Source organism: Chiloscyllium punctatum, chromosome 31 (genome assembly GCF_047496795.1).
Source record: "Chiloscyllium punctatum isolate Juve2018m chromosome 31, sChiPun1.3, whole genome shotgun sequence".
Lineage (NCBI taxonomy): Eukaryota > Metazoa > Chordata > Chondrichthyes > Orectolobiformes > Hemiscylliidae > Chiloscyllium > Chiloscyllium punctatum.
This window is the reverse complement of record NC_092769.1, coordinates 79,225,974-79,242,180: the sequence shown is the minus strand read 5'-3', so window position 1 is coordinate 79,242,180 and position 16,207 is coordinate 79,225,974. Positions and strand designations below refer to the sequence as shown.

The 16,207-nt window shown below is 45.4% G+C and overlaps 1 protein-coding gene across 6 annotated transcripts in view; it reads left to right on the top strand.

Annotated features, from left to right (window-relative positions):
• Positions 1-16,207, top strand: part of mark2b (MAP/microtubule affinity-regulating kinase 2b) — a 206,176-nt gene that overhangs the window by 87,789 nt on the left and 102,180 nt on the right. The window contains exon 1 of one of the 6 annotated variants that reach the window (XM_072551204.1): positions 5,972-6,489. The exons of the other annotated variants lie outside the window; for them this stretch is intronic. Within the exon in view, the coding sequence (XP_072407305.1) occupies positions 6,484-6,489 (6 nt within the window). The 5' untranslated portion in view covers positions 5,972-6,483. Of the gene's footprint in view, positions 1-5,971; positions 6,490-16,207 lie in introns of those variants that run through there. 6 annotated transcript variants of the gene reach the window in all.

Here is a 16,207-nt window from a genome sequence, read left to right as displayed (position 1 = left end):
GCATCTTGTACGGTTGCAGGAGAAGGTATCGGCGGGGGGGCGTTGGTGGGGAGGGTGGCGTGAACCAGTGGTGGTGAAGGGAATGGTCCTTGCGGAAGGCAGAGAGGAATGGGGAGCGGAAGATGCTGTTGGTGGTGGGGTCTAGTTGGGGTTAGCGGAAGTGTTTAAAGATGATCTGTTGGATGTGTCGATGGGTGGGATGAAAAGTGAGGGCAAGGAGGACCCTGTCTTTATTATGTTTGGAGGGGGGAGGGTTTAGAGCAGTGTAGCGGGGAATGGAGAAGGTGCGGTATAGGGCTGTCGAGATGACTAGGGTGGCATGGTGGCTCAGTGATTAGCACTGCTGCCCCACAGTGTCAGGGACCTGGGTTCAATTCCCGCATCGGGCAACTGTCTGTGTGGAGTTTGCACATTCTCCCCCCGTGTCTGCGTGGGTTTCCTCTGCGTGCTCCGGTTTCCTCCCACAGTCCAAAGATGTGCAACTTAGGTGAATTGGCCATGCTAAATTGCGCATAATGTTAGGTGCATTAGTCAGGGGTAAATGAGTGGGTTGCTCTTCGGAGGGTCGGTGTGGACTTGTTGGGCCGAAGGGCCTGTTTCCACACTGTAGGTAATCTAATATCTAAAAGCACATTGTTTAAAATAGGTAGACATCTGGGATGCTTGGGAGTGGAAGAGGAAGGTTGGAGATGGAGGGGGAATCCTTTTGGGTGATTGGGAGTCTTTGTTGAAGGCGAAGGCATGGAGGTGGCAGAAGAAGAACTCCACGTCATGGTGGGCACAGAACTCGCTAAGGTGGGGGCAGAGGGGCACAAACATGTGCTCTTTATTGAAGAGTTGGAGGTTGGAGGGTGGTGAATATGTGGCACGGCTCAGGGGTTGGGTTTTGGAGTGTTCTTGGGGAGGCTAAAGGAGTGGGGGGCGGGTAAGGGTGATAGTATGTGTTGGGTGAGGGTTGGATGCAGTGTGGTAGGGGGAAGTAGTTGAGAGAGGGAAGGAAGAGTGGGATGGGGGATATTTTAGCTGGAGGGAAGGATCGATTGGAGGAATAGAAGGGAGGAGGTTGGTGGGAATGGGTGGGAAGGTTATTTGAAATTGGAGAACAGCGTTGAGTCCTCTAGGGCTATAGGCTGCCCAGACGGAAGATCACGTGTTGTCCCTAATGTTCTAAATGGATAGCAGAGGAGACTCGATGGACTCAATATAGCCTACTTCTGTTCCTGTTTCTTCTGGTTTTATGCTCCATAAGTGTACTGAACCATCCCTGGTAGGTACAGACTCTTGATCGTTCTCCTAGGTCTCGAGCTTCATGGAATGTATGGATTCAGGCTGATCAACCAGTTTTCCTGTCCCATCTGCACCCTTGCTGTCGGTGATTTCCCTTCCCTGGGACAGGTGACTCTGCTGAAACCCACCCAGTAAGAGACTGTGCTTGTGAGAGCCCCACCTAAAAACCCGGATCCTAAAAGAAGTGTAATCTGATCTTTTGTTTTTGCAAGATGATTTTGATCTTACACAGGAAGCATATACAAACACTCTTTCACTCACATCCTTGATTTGAGAATTGTTGTTGCGATCTATGGAGAAGAGGTAAGATATATGTGATATTTCTGAAGGATGATGTATGCTGACGAAAACCCAGTAACCATTAGCAACCTTAAGCATGTGTATGTCATTCCTCAACCTGTTTTGTAAACCAATTTTGTAGAAAATTGTTTTGCTCAGTGTACAGTTGAGTTGCCCACTCCACTGATGATGAGACCATATATAGCCCTGGTAACTCGGCCTAGTTTGAATTTCTTGGGACCTGGAGATTTGAAAGCATTGGTTTTGGTAATGCAGCAAATGATGAGCTGCTTAGATGACTTTGTGTTCTCTCCCCTCACAAAGGAACAGTTAACCAGGACAGTGATCATACTCTGAAACTGGTCACCTATGTAGTAAAGATCACACTGATATGCCTGCACCTTGATTACAAATGTTAACCTCCACTAACTGCCAATTTCAGACTGTAACTGCACTCTCCTGCCATTGTTGACTGTATAGCACTTGTATTGTCCACATGTTGTGTCCATGTCTGATTTAGCCTCAGTTCTCAAACTCTATCTCAGCGGAATTGTATGGAATCCACCACATAAACGCAAGCCATTCAGCCTGGTTATCCAGTCTGTATTGGCATTTCTAATGTAAATCTGTCTCTTCTCATTCCACTAGCTGTCTCTATCTCAGCCTGACCACATATCTCTATATCCCTTTCTCTCACGTACTCCTCTCATTTCCTTTGGAAAACATCCAATCTGTTTTCTTCAGCCATTTCCTATGGGGGTGTGTTCTATGCTATAATGTGATATTTGGGTCTGACTGCTCATGTGGGAGCTGGTGCTCGGGCAGTTGTTTTGTTTGAGGCTGCTGTTAATGGGATTGTGTAAAGGAGCCAGGGAGGAATCTTTGCTGCTATCCGAATGGAAGAGTATACATTTCAATTTGGAGCCTGATTCGGCAGTATTCCCTCTTGAATTGTTCAAGAGGAACGTTTTAACAGCTTCCCTGCTGCTTTGGTGTTCCTCCTATTTTATCCCTCCCTCTCTTCCCTGTGAGTATTGCCTTCCTTCATGGGATCGTGCCTGTGTTGCCAGTGGCTAAGCATTGTTGTTGAGAGTTGTGAGAGCAGGAGCAAACTGTCTGCTGATCTCCGGAAACCACACAAAGACAAGCATCAATTGTACAGGAAAGCTCCTCATCTTGTGGAGGTTAGTCTAGGGTGGATGCTACCGGTGGCTATTTTCCAAGTGAGAATGATGGTGTATTGATTAGGAGTTGGGATGATTCTCTCCACTCTGTATAATGAAATTCAGTGCAGTGTTCCTGACTATTAGTCCCTGCCATAGAGTCATACAGCGCTGAAACAGACCTTTTTAGCTAAATAGTTCATGCTAACCATGTTCCCAAACTAAACTAGTTCTACTTGCCTGTGTTTGGTCCATATCCCTACAAACCTTTCCTATTCATGTACTTATCCAAATGCCTTTTAAATGTTGTAACTACCTGCATTCACCATTTCCTATGGCAGTTCATTCCACACACAAACCACTCTGTAAAAACAGAAGTTGTCTCTCATGTCTTTATTAAAACTTTCTCCTCCTATCTTAAAAATATGCCCTCTGGTTTTGAACTCCCCCACTTTGGGGAAAAGACCCTTGTTATTCACCTTCTCAATGCCCCTCATGATTTTATAAACCTCTGTCGGATCACCCATCAACCTCCTGCACTCCAGTGAAAAATGTCCCAGCCTATCCAGCCTTTCCTTATAATGCAAACATTCCTGGCAACATCCTGGTAAATCCTTTCTGAACCCTCTCCAACTTAATATCCTTCCTATAATGTGACCAGAGAGCATATGGTACTCCAGAAGAAGCCTCACCAATGTGCTGTATAACCTCAACATGATGTCCCAACTCCTATGCTCAAATGTCTGACCAATGAAGGCAAGTGTTCTAAACATCTTCTTAACCACCCTGTCAATCTTTGACACAAAATTCAGCGAATTATGTACCTTAGCCCCTTGGTCTTTCTGTTCTACAACACTACCCAGGACCCTACTATTAATTGTATAAGCCCTGCCCTTGTTTGTTTTACCTTGCATTAATCCAGATTAAACTTCATCTGCCACTCCTTGGCCCATTGACCTAATTTCTCAATGTCTCTTTGGAATTTTAGATAAGCTTCTCCACTGGCTACTATACCACCAATGTTGGTGTCATCTGCAAACTTATTAACCATTCCTCCTATATTCTCATCCAAATCGTTTTAAATAAATCATCTAACCTGACATAGATGTAGGTCCAGATATGGGAGCTTGTGTGGTTCATGCTATAGATTGAATTTCTGAGCTATGGGGCAGCTTAGTTGAAGAGGATTTGAACACCCTGCCTTGCCCTCCAACTCTCACCCAGTTGCCACATAATTTCAAACTAATTGCTTCTGAAAGTGAATTGGAACGTTATCTGAAGTAGAAAGGATTTGCAAGGTTAGGGCAGATGAAGTGCAAGTCAGTGAACTGGTTTTGTGGAGAGTAGCTACAAATTCATGGGCCTTATGGTCTATAATTGTTCAATGGTTCTCCTGTTTGATAAGAGAGTTTCAACATACAGGTTTGGTTGAGGGTGTTTCTGGCGCGGCTCTGTCACTATGGGGTCCTTTGGAAAGTGTTATCTTGGGAAATTCTGGCTGTAAAAATAGAGATTTGGGTTGTGCAAATCTGGGCTTTCTGATAAATTAGCAGTTGGAAGGGAATTGGCTGTTCCTGTTCTGGCCAAGGTTGGATATTTTGGGACGTACCCCTGGAATGAAGCAATCAGCTTGACAGATCCATGTTGTGATGGTGACATTCAGTTCTGAAAGTTCTTTGTTTGGGGTCATCATTCAGATTAAAACTTCAAATGTTTTTTGTATTCCCCTTCTTGTCCATTTCTCATTCCCTTTCTTACCAAATTATTGTTTGTGCTTCAAATATCAATCACTTTCTAGAAGTTCAAAATAATTAGGATTAAAAGGGCATTCTAAGGTTGCTGATTCTCCCTTGACTGACCTCCATACGCAGCCAGGAGAAAGTGAGGACTGCAGATGTTGGACAGTCAGAGTCTAAAAGTGCGGTGCTGGAAAAGTGCAACAGGTCAGGCAGCATCCGAAGAGTAGGAGAATTGACTCACTTTTCAACTCCGACTTCTGTGTGCAGGCAGGTCATGGCATGGTGGGGTCACTGAATAGCAGCTGATAGGTGGAAGTCTTACTGTCTCTGTCAATTTGCCTCTTGCCAGGTGCTGTCTCTCTGCCACGCTATCTCTGCCCCTCCCTCTCTCTATCTTTATCCCTCACTCTCTGACTCTCCCCTCTCTCTCCTTGCTGCCCCCTCACTTTGATGTCCAATCTGTCTCTGTCTACCCCAAGCTGCTCCCTCTCTTCACTCCCCACTATCGCCTTCCTTCCCTGCTCCTCCCTCTCTCCTCTCCCTGCCGCTCCTCACAACCTCCCTCTCTTTCTGTGGTGCCCCCATTTCCCTGATAGTTTAACCTGAAGTTCTGGTCAGGAGCAAGATTTAGTCTTGCAGTGAATCATTAAAAGACACCCCTTGATGTTGATCTCTCTCATATAAACCCATGCGACCTCACTGACCACCACCACCATCCTTCCTTTGTCGTGCCTTAGCTGATATCTGGCTGCCTAAAGTAGAGCTCCGCATCTCTAATGGTAAAAGAAGCAAAGATGTACATTTGGAGAATGGCATTCATGACCATTTGCTGTCCCTGAACTTTGCAGCCAACCAAATTCTTTTGAGGAGTGCTCAGTCTTATTCTGTAGAGGAAAAGATATGTCCCCATGCCCAATCAGTGCCAGTCTCAGAATGTGAGCAAAGGGCTAGCCTCTGTGGTGATGCCATTCCTGGTCAAACTGTGTGTGTGAGAGACCATCCACAAAAGGTCACTTTGGCGAAATACAGTTGTATTTGCACTGTTGAAGTTTTGGAGTAGTTTTGAAGAAATGCCGAGTTCCCCCTATCTGTCCTACCATAGCTTGAAGCTCTCTGCCCTGCACCTCTGTTGGTATCTTGCCCCACTGTCCTATCACAGTCCTCCCCCCTGTCCCTCAGCAGTGTGTTGTTTATGTCCTGCCCCCTTCTCACTCCCAACTCTATTGACACACCCTCTTTGTGGTTCCACCTGCCAACTTGTGAATCTCTGAAAGTGTGTCCCCCCATTATACAGGACTGGCAGTACCAGCCTTGATTTGAGTTCTGAAATGCCATGAGGAATGTTTGAAATTATCTGTAATGAAATTTTGCGTGCCTGTATGGTTCAGGCAGTGAATGAGTTAATGTTACACGTACTCTTCCCCTGAATTTGTGCTCTCGGGCAGGTCTAAGTTCGACTCTTGGCACTTCCTGACAATCTTTACAACCTCTGTAGCACCCAGTGTACACTCTGCTTACAGCTTATCATCGCTCACAATCTCTAGAGTTCTGGGCTTTCGTATTGCCAAGGTGCCGAGCTTGAGCCGTGACCCCGTGACACTGGGAAATGATAAAACTTTCGGAGGCATTATTGCAGTTTGAAACTGAGCTCAGTGCCTCACCTTTCACAATGACGGTGAAAGCCTCAGTGATTTGCTGGTAATCGGATCCCGATCGCTTTGCTGGTGAAGTGGAACTTTCATGTTGGTTTCTGGACCTTTTGTACTTCCTGCACCTGTAGACGCGAAACGTTAACGTGTAATCCTGTGAGAAGTGTTGAACTAAAGGGCCGCACCTTTTCAGGGCTGCAGCCAGGATTGCAGTCTTTTACCTCTGAGATTCCACTGCCTGACTGGGGTGGGGCTGCTCTTAACTGCTTAGAGATTTCATCTTGTTTCACCTGAACTGTAAACACCGATTCTTTGGTCGTGGAGCTAACCCTCGCAAAGGGCAAGAGAGAGACCCAACGCACAGACATGAAGGTAGGGTCCAGGAAGGCTGTTGGTGTTTGAAAGGCCTCTTCCCCAGATCAATACACTGTGGCCTTGTTTTTACAAAGTGGGACCTTCAATAAGCATTTGCCAACGAACCTTGCTGAGACTTCATGCTCATGAGGAAGTAATTTTGTGGTTTTATCACAAGAGTTTTTCACTTTCATTCCTCTTGGCATTTTATCCGGAGGGACGGGATGTACATGTATTTGGAAAGGCAAGGACAGATTCGGGATAGTCAACATGACTTTGTGCATGGGAAAACATGTCTCACAAACTTGATCGAGTTTTTTGAAGAAGTAACAAAGAGGATTGATGAGGGCAGAGCAGTAGATGTGATCTATATGGACTTCAGTAAGGTGTTCAACAAGGTTCCCTATGGGAGACTGATTAGCAAGGTTAGATCTCATGGAATACAGGGAGAACTAGCCATTTGGATACAGAACTGGCCCAAAGGTAGGAGACAGAGGGTGGTGGTGGAGGGTTGTTTTTCAGACTGGAGGCCTGTGACCAGTGGAGTGCCACAAGGATCGGTGCTGGGTCCTCTACTTTTTGTCATTTACATAAATGATTTGGATGCGAGCATAAGAGGTACAGTTAGTAAGTTTGCAGATGACACCAAAATTGGAGGTGTAGTGGACAGTGAAGAGGGTTACCTCAGATTACAACAGGATCTGGACCAGATGGGCCAATGGGCTGAGAAGTGGCAGATGGAGTTTAATTCAGATAAATGGGAGGTGCTGCATTTTGGGAAAGCAAATCTTAGCAGGGCTTATACAGTTAATGCTAAGGTCCTAGGGAGTGTTGCTGAACAAAGAGACCTTGGAGTGGAGGTTCACAGCTCCTTGAAAGTGGAGTCGCAGGTAGATAAGGTAGTGAAGAAGGTGTTTGGTATGCTTTCCTTTTATTGGTCAGAGTATTGAGTACAGGAGTTGGGAGGTCATGTTGTGGCTGTACAGGACATTAGTTAGGCCACTGTTGGAATATTGTGTGCAATTCTGGTCTCCTTCCTATCAGAAAGATGTTGTGAAACTTGAAAGGGTTCAGAAAAGATTTACAAGGATGTTGCCAGGGTTGGAGGATTTGAGCTACCGGGAGAGGCTGAACAGACTCGGGTTGTTTTCCCTGGAGCTTTGGAGGCTGAGGGGTGACTTTGTAGACGTTTACAAAATTATGAGGGGCATGGATAGGGTTAATAGGCAAAGTCTTTTCCCTGGGGTGGGGCATTCCAGAAGTAGAGGGCATAGGTTTAGGGTGAGAGGGGAAAGATCTAAAAGAGACCTAAGAGGCAACTATTTCACACAGAGGGTGTTACATGTATGGAATGAGCTTCCAGAGGAAGTGGCGGAGCCTGGTACAATTGCAACATTTAAGAGGCATTTGAATGGGTATATGAATAGAAAGGGTTTGGAGGGATATGAACCAGGTGCTGGCAGGTGGGACTAGATTAGGTTGGGATATCTGGTCAGCATGGACGGGTTGGGCTGAAGGGTCTGTTTCCATGCTGTACATTTCTGTGACTCTGTGACTAAGTCACTGTTGTGAATTGGTAAAATGTGTACAGCAAGCTACAATGGGATTGTTTTAAATATTCCGTTGTGGGATGTGGCAGTCACTGCTAAGAGAAATATTTGTTTCCCAAACCCTAACAGCCTTTGAGCTATGACTTGCTTGGCCATGTCAGAGGGCAGTTAAGAGTCACCCATATTGCTGAAGTCACATGTCAGCCAGACCGAATAAGCATAGTATGTTTCCTTCCATGAAGGACATTAGTGAACCAGGTGGGAGTTTATGAGAATCAGTGATAGTTTCATGGTCACCATCATTGAAACTAGCGTTCAGTTCCATGGTTACTAAGTTAATCCATCTGCTGCTGTGGTGGGATTTGTGCCTGAGCATTAGCCAGTGTCTCTGGATCACTCATCTGGTAAATTTCCCATTCTGTCACCACCAGCACCTAAATAATGAACTGGATTGTCAATTTTCTTTGTGTTGTGTCATATTGCATCACGGAAGCAGGGAGTTGGCGCCTCAGTTATGCATCCTATCTGAAAACTGGCATCTCTGATGGTGTAGTGCTCCCTGAGTACTGCACTGGAGCGCCAGCCTTGATTGTTGTGCTCAAGTCCTGAAGTGGTATTTGAACTGGAAATCTTGAGAGGTGATTGTGCTGACCACTGGGTTACAGCTGACCCTGAGATGTGGTGAGGACTGCATGCTGCAGTGGGCACGTGAATGCATTCATTTCAAGGTGACTATCCCCCACTGCTAATGAAGCTCTATGGTCTCTATTTGACCTCTGGCCTTGGCTGGTCTGAGCTTCCATGTGTAAGATAAATGTTCAACACAGACATGAAAAGAAAGATAGATATCAAGATCTATGTCTCTCTGTCTCAGTCTGATACCTTGATGTCACTAAGCATGGCTGTGAACAATGCTGAGACCAATAGAACCATGCTTAAGATTAGTAGAGAGCACCCATTTTACGGAGAGGTGTGTAGCAGGTGGGGAGTTTGAGATGAGGCATCCTTTTCTTCGTTGAAAAGTGTGGAGCTGGAAAAACGCAACAGGTCAGGCAGCATCCAAAGAACAGGAGAATTGACGTTTTGGGGCATAAGCCCTTCATCAGGAATTTGGGGGGGAAGGGGACTGAGAGATAAATAGGAGGGTGGGGGTGGGGTAGCAGGCAAGGTGATAGGTAGATACAGGTGGAGCGGGTGATGGTGATAGGTCAGACGGGATGGCGGAGCGGATAGGTAGAAAGGAAGATGGACAGGTAGGACAGGTCATGCCGAGTTGGATGGTTGGATCTGGGATAAGGTGGGGGGAGGGGAGATGAGAAAACTGAAGTCGACGTTGATGCCATGTGGTTGGAGGGTCTGCATCATTTTTAAAGTTCTCTCAAAGCTCGCACTCTGCAAAGCAACATTTCACATTTGAATTTTCAAATTATTTCTTGGGCTGTGAGTATCACTGGCTGGCCATCATTGTCCATCCCTAATTGCCCCTGTAAAAGTGATAGTGAGCTGCCTTCTTGAACCACTGCAGTCTTTCTACTGTTGGGACACCCACAATGCAGTTAGGGAGGGAGTTCCACGATTCTGACCCACGACATTGAAGGAGCAGCGATATATTTCCAAGTCAGGATGGTGAGTGTCTTGGAGGGGAACTTGCAGTGGGTGATGTTCGCATGTATCTGCTACTCTTGTCCTACTAACTGGAAATGGTTGTTGATTTGGAAGGTGTTGTCTGAGGAGTCAGGTTGAATTAGTGTAGCGACATTCTCTTTTCTTACTATCTGTATTTCCCTGACCCTGAAATTGGTTTGAGATGATCCTAGCTGAAAATGTGTTGCTGGAAAAGCGCAGCAGGTCAGGCAGCATCCAAGGAGCAGGAGAATTGCTGGAAAAGCGCAGCAGATGATCCTAGCCCACAATATGCTTGCAGCATAATAGAACTAAGAATTGATAGGTATTTATGATGAGTACATTTAACAGATTAGAACAAACATTAATTTTCTGTCACTAGTGAGATATGTGTGTGCAGTTTCATAGACTGGGAACTGAGAACGCAATTGTATCTGAATGGCAAGGTGGGGTTTGACAGGCTGTGAATGGCTTCTTGAATTTTCTAGCAATTTGGTCCCGAGCTCTGTAAATACAAGTCCTACAGTGGAAGGATTCACCAGCTGACTGAGAATAGCTATACAGACTTGCTGGGCTCAGGTTAGCAGTTGGTCAGTAGAAAGAGTTGTGTTAAGGAGTGTGGTAGAAGGGGGTAGCAGAGAAGTGGTGAGGTGTTGTGGGCTGTGAGAACCCTGCACTGAACTGTGGAGGGGAGGATCACCTAGGCGTTTTCCTCACCTAGTTTGCTCCTTATTCAATGTATATGTTGGTTTCCATTGGATAATTTCTTTGAATCATACATTGGTTAAAGCACAGATGGAGGCCATTTAGCCTGTTCCTTCCATGCTAGTCTGTGCCAGAGCATCTGAGCTGCTTTCAATTCCTGCCTTTTCCCTGTCGTCTTGCATATCATTTTTCTGCAGGTAATTATCCATTTCTGCTTTGGAAACTACAATTGAACCTACTTTGACCACATCCTTGAGCAATACTTTCTGAACCTGAATCTGAACCACTCACTGGTTTCACGATGACCCTTGCTTCTTTTGTTGTTCACCTTTTAATCAAAATTGGAGGTGTAGTGGACAGCGAAGAGGGTTACCTCAGATTACAACAGATTACAGTTAATGATAAGGTCCTAGGGAGTGTTGCTGAACAAAGAGACCTTGGAGTACAGATTCTTAGCTCCTTGATATTGGAGTCGCAGGTAGATAGGATAATGAAGAAGGCGTTTGGTATGCTTTCCTTTATTGGTCAGAGTATTGAGTACAGGAGTTGGGAGATCATGTTGCAGCTGTACAGGACATTGGTTAGGCCACTGTTGGAATATTGCGTGTAATTCTGGTCTCCTTCCTATCAGAAGGATGTTGCGAAACTTGAAAGGGTTCAGAAAAGATTTACAAGGATGTTGCCAGGGTTGGAGGATCTGAGCTACAGGGAGAGGCTGAACAGGTTGGGGCTGTTTTCCCTGGAGCGTCGGAGGCTGAGGGGTGAACTTATAGAGGTTTACAAAATGATGAGGGGCATGGATAGGATAAATAGACAAAGTCTTTTCCCTGGGGTCGGAGTATCCCGAAGTAGAGGGCATAGGTTTAGGGTGAGAGGGGAATGATATGAAAGAGACCTGAGGGGCAACTTTTTCACCCAGAGGGTGGTATGTGTATGGAATGAGCTTCCAGAGGATGTGGTGGAGGCTGGTACAATTGCAACATTTAAGAGGCATTTGGATGGGTATATGAATAGGAAGGGTTTGGAGGGATATGGGCCGGGTGCTGGCAGGTGGGACTAGATTGGGTTGGGATATCTGGTTGGCATGGACGGGTTGGACCGAAGGGTCTGTTTCCATGCTGTACATCTCTGACTCTATGATTGGACTTCCCTTCTTGCCCAAGGGTTTGTAGTTCTTGTTTTAACTAACCAGTTACCCACTGTTGAGTTTGGAAACCTTTTGAGGAATTTGCTCAGTACTGAGGGATTTTTTTTGCATCATATTCGTTTATGTGATTCCCTGTTGCTGAAAGTGTATTTATTACCTTATAGGGTATTTGAGGCATGTCCTTGAAACTGTGAAACAGGGCAAGTAAGTCAGCAAAGTGCTGGGTCAAATCAGACTGTTCTATTTTGGGCTAGTCAATGTTAAATTCCTGCCCAGAGACTGAGCATGTGGGACACAGCTGAGCAATCATCCCGTACGCTGAATTGAGAGACAGAAGTGACTAGTATTCCTCTGCGGTATCACGTTCGTAGGCTTGAAAATAAAAACAGCAATATCGAACCAAGCAGGAAATACAGGCTCTGTGTACACACTCATGGGTTTCTCAAGGTGATGCATAGCTGGCCAGCTTGAGCGTATGTCCCTGTGGCTATCTGGAAGTTACTTGGGAGATATTTGAGTGTGGTGATATTCCGCGAACCTGAGGGGCAACATTTTCACACACTATGGTTCATATCTGGAATGAAATGCTAGAGGAAGTGGTATTTGGAGGTACGGTTACAATATTTAAAAGACATTTGGGCAGGTACAGGAATAGGAAAGGTTTAGAGACAGGAGCAAAACACAGCAGATGCTGGAATCTACTGAAATCAACAAATGCTGGAGATCACAGCAGATCAGACAGCAAACCTGGAGAGAAAGCAAGCTAATATTTTGAGACTAGATGATTCTTCACATGCTTCCAGGTTTAGAGACATGTGGGTCAAACAGAGGCAAATGGGATTAGTTTAGTTTGAGAAACTTGGTTGGCACAGACAAGTTGGACTAAAGCGTCTGTTTCCACGCAGTATTACTTCATAACCAACCCATGAAGACTCTTATAAAGTTGTAAAAACAAACTGTAACAAGTTTGAATGTTGGGAGACCATAAAGTTAATTTTTCTAAAATGGAGAAGGTGGAGTATAAGATTGATTTTCCTGCTCCTCAGATGCTGCCTGACCTCGTGCTTTTCCAGCACCACTCTAACCTGGACTCTGGTTTCCAGCATCTGCAGTCCTCAGTTTTGCCTGGAGTATAAGATTGAACTAGACACAAATATATTTCAGATTGTAGGAGCTTTTAGAAGTTTATAACAAGAAGGGAGTAACTAAAAATAAATGTTTGTCCCTTGGAAGCTGAGACAGGATAAATTATTGTGGGGACTGAGTAATTGGTGAGGTGTTGAAGAAATATGTTCTCTGTCTTCACAGCAGAAGACACCAGGTCCATTCCAGAAATGAAGAGTAATCTAGGAATTAAAATGTGAGGAGCAAGTTAATTTGTCTGAACCAGTTTCATTCTGGATGGAGGGGGAGGGGGCTATTAGCCTGCCTGAACCTTTGTGAAGAGATAATTTATTTTAAACCTCACACCTCGTTCTCAGCAGTAAAAAATAATTTTAAGGAATCACGATCTGGCCATCTGTTGCAAAAATGTTGACAGATGAATTCATTTTAAAAATGTGCTGTTGCTGCTCTAACCTGTTCTCTTCCACCTTCTTTCTCATTCCCTTCATATCCCTCTAATCCCTCCTTCTGCTTCATTCTTCTCCCTCTCTCTTGCCTCCCCCTCCCCACCACCACCACCAGTGTTCTGTGTAATTGAAGCAGTACATCTGGGCTGCTTTTGTGATAAATACTAACTGACAGTTTGTCTTCCGAATTGTTTGCTGGCATTCAGTAACTCCTGGACCAGGACAACTCAGTCTCTTTGTACGTCAGCTCTCTTCCAATCTCAATCCGACCAGTTAGATGCATAGAGATGTATAGCACGGAAATGGACCCTTTGGTCCAACTTGTCCATGTCGACCAGGTATCCAAAATTAATCGTCGCATTTGGCCAAATCCTATTCATATCCTCATCCAGATGCTTTTTAAATGTTGTAATTGTTCAGAAATAGTCTACAGTTCACACTTTTCCTTACTGTGTTGTACCTGCCATCTACTCTCTCACAGCCTATTTAAATCCCTTTAAAATCTCTTTGCATTCTCCTTACAGTATCATTCCCATCATTTTTGTGTCATCTAAAACTTGGGGTATAATGCAGTTAGCTTCATATCTAAATCATTGATATCAATCTTGAGCTGAGGACCAGGCACAGATCCTTGGTCACAATCTGCCAATCTGGGAATGACCCAGTTATTCCCACTGTGTTTTGCCTGATAACAAATCCTCACTCCACATTCATATACTACCCCAAGCCTGTGTACTCAGATTCCCCCTTTGTGAACCAACTGTCTGCGACTCTTGGAAAAAGTCTTCTAAAATACCAATTAAATTAAATCCACTGGTTTTCCCTTTATTATCTCTGCTTGTAACATCCTGAACAAAACTGTTAGGTTTGTCAAATGTGATTTCCACCTCATTAATCCATGTTGATTCTGTCCCATCAGTCAATTATTTCAAAAGATCCAGCAATCACTTCCTGTATAATTTATTCCAGTAATTGCTTTTCTCCCTCTCTCTCCCCTCCATTCCTCCCCATCTCTATCTCCCTCTCCCTCCCTCTTCTCTCCAAACTACCTCTTCCTTACTCCATCTACTCCTTGTCTGCTCTTTTGTTGTCTCCTACCCAATGTCTCTCTCCTCCCCTTTTGCTTGGTCCACCTATCTGGCCCAACACAGTGTCCTTCTGTCAGTCTCTAACTGATTGAAAGCCTATTCCCTGACCATCCATCGGAAGATCATTACTCTTTCAAACACATTCATCATCTTATGGAAGGTTGTAAAGTTCCAGAGTTGAATGCTAGATGTTTTTTGCTGGGTTATGTTTTTTTGATGGACAGTTTTATCATTTATTCCCTTTGAGTCCAGACTTGGGTTGAATCTCATGATAAACCGCTTTTTCCATGCAGCAGCGCTGAGACCATCTGATGCACCCATACATTGGGCTAACACACAAAAACTGAAGGACAGAGCCTGCATGGCTACAGCATCTGAACATGAAGGGTTTTACCCAGCGGTGTCCAGACCTATCTTAATAACTTGGGTATAAGATGATGAGGACTAAGGTGGCTCACCCCAGATTACTTCAGATGGCAACTTTAGTAGTATGGAGAGCATCCGACAGTGCCGCATTCCCTTGGCGATGAATGTCCGACAGTGTGACACTCTCTGTGATGAACCTCCGACAGGGCGGCACTCCCGTGGCACTGAGCCTCTGACAGAGCGGTGGTGCTGCTGTTGTTTGCTGGGGAGGGTGGGGGTGCTGTTTTGTACAATGAGGCAGGAAGCTCCTGAAGGTGGCCCCATGAAGTTACCACCTGAGAGACAGGCTCCTTGTAATGGGGACACAGCTGGGTGGGGGGGGGGGGGGGTCGAGGTTGAAGAAATAGTGAGGTTGTTGTACTGCTCATTGAGCTGTGCTAATGGTCTCAGAGGTTGAGAGCTCAAATTGTGGGTTGGGGCAAAACACAGCTGTGAAGGTCCTTTCTGTAACATCTGTGCTGGGGTCGACTGGGTGAGCAATGTTAGGCTTGTCCTGACCCTGGGAAAGCAAAAGGGAAGCTGAATGGAGAACTGCCTGGGGCTTTAAAGGGTTAAGCTAAGTAGCTCAGACAGCCAGTGCCTGTTTGTTCTTCGTTAACATTCTGAACCATGCTGCTTGGGCACTGGCTCTGCTCCAACCATAATACACTGCGTACTGGGGCTTTGTTCCCCCGTGGAAAGGCCTGGCCTGGGGAAACAATGAATCTATTGATTTCTCCTCCCAGTTACCCGTGGAGTAAATCGGAGTTCAGAGGGAAGTGATTAAAGGCAAGATCTGAGGATAGAGTAAAGGAATCCAGAAAGGTTTCCCCTGACCCACATTCATTCACTCACTCTTTCCTGTTGAGGTGTGCAGTTACTGGTGTAGCCTACCGTTGAGTACCTCACCCAGGAGCCTGCCTGTGAGACAGTCATTATTGGCCTCACTCCCTATTTTAAGGCTGAATGGTAACAAGTGGCCAGAACAGTGAGTGTGTTCTATGCGTCTCAGCACTCCTCTCCAAAAGTGGGCTTGGCATATATCCTGGGTGAGTGGGTGTGGTGCAGGGAATGCAAGTGCAGTATGTTTGAAGCAGCGCAGTACCATATCCAGCCTTTTTCCCAGGAAACTTGCTACTGCTCTCTGCTGGGTCACGCTGGAAAAGAGACCCTATCTCATGATCTGGGTGTAGTCGAGGGAAATGAAACTGGGAGCTGACTGACCTGTGGTAAAGGATCTAAGCTGGGGCACCTGGCCAACACAGAGTGGGCTTTTCAGAGTTCAGAATGATTTTGAGAGCTGTCTGTTGCAGAGGTGTGCAAGAGTTGTTCCCCCTGCTGGGACTGAATATTTGAATGAGACCAGATTCAGATTGTCCAATGTGAGCAGGCTAGCTAATGAACATCACCAGTCTCAGCCTGCACCTCTGCACTTCTTCAGTTGAGTCTTTCACCAGTTCAGCTGATGTATTTTTTAAAGACTCACAGCCTGGAGGCAGAAGTAGCTTTTATTTCTGTGCTATGAAGCTGCAAGTTCCCTCTGTGCTGTTGCCTGGGATTTTGGTGGGAAATATCTATTCATTTTCTCTCTGGTGAGAATTTGTAATCGATTATATGAAGGATGTTCGATGGGGATTGATGTTATGT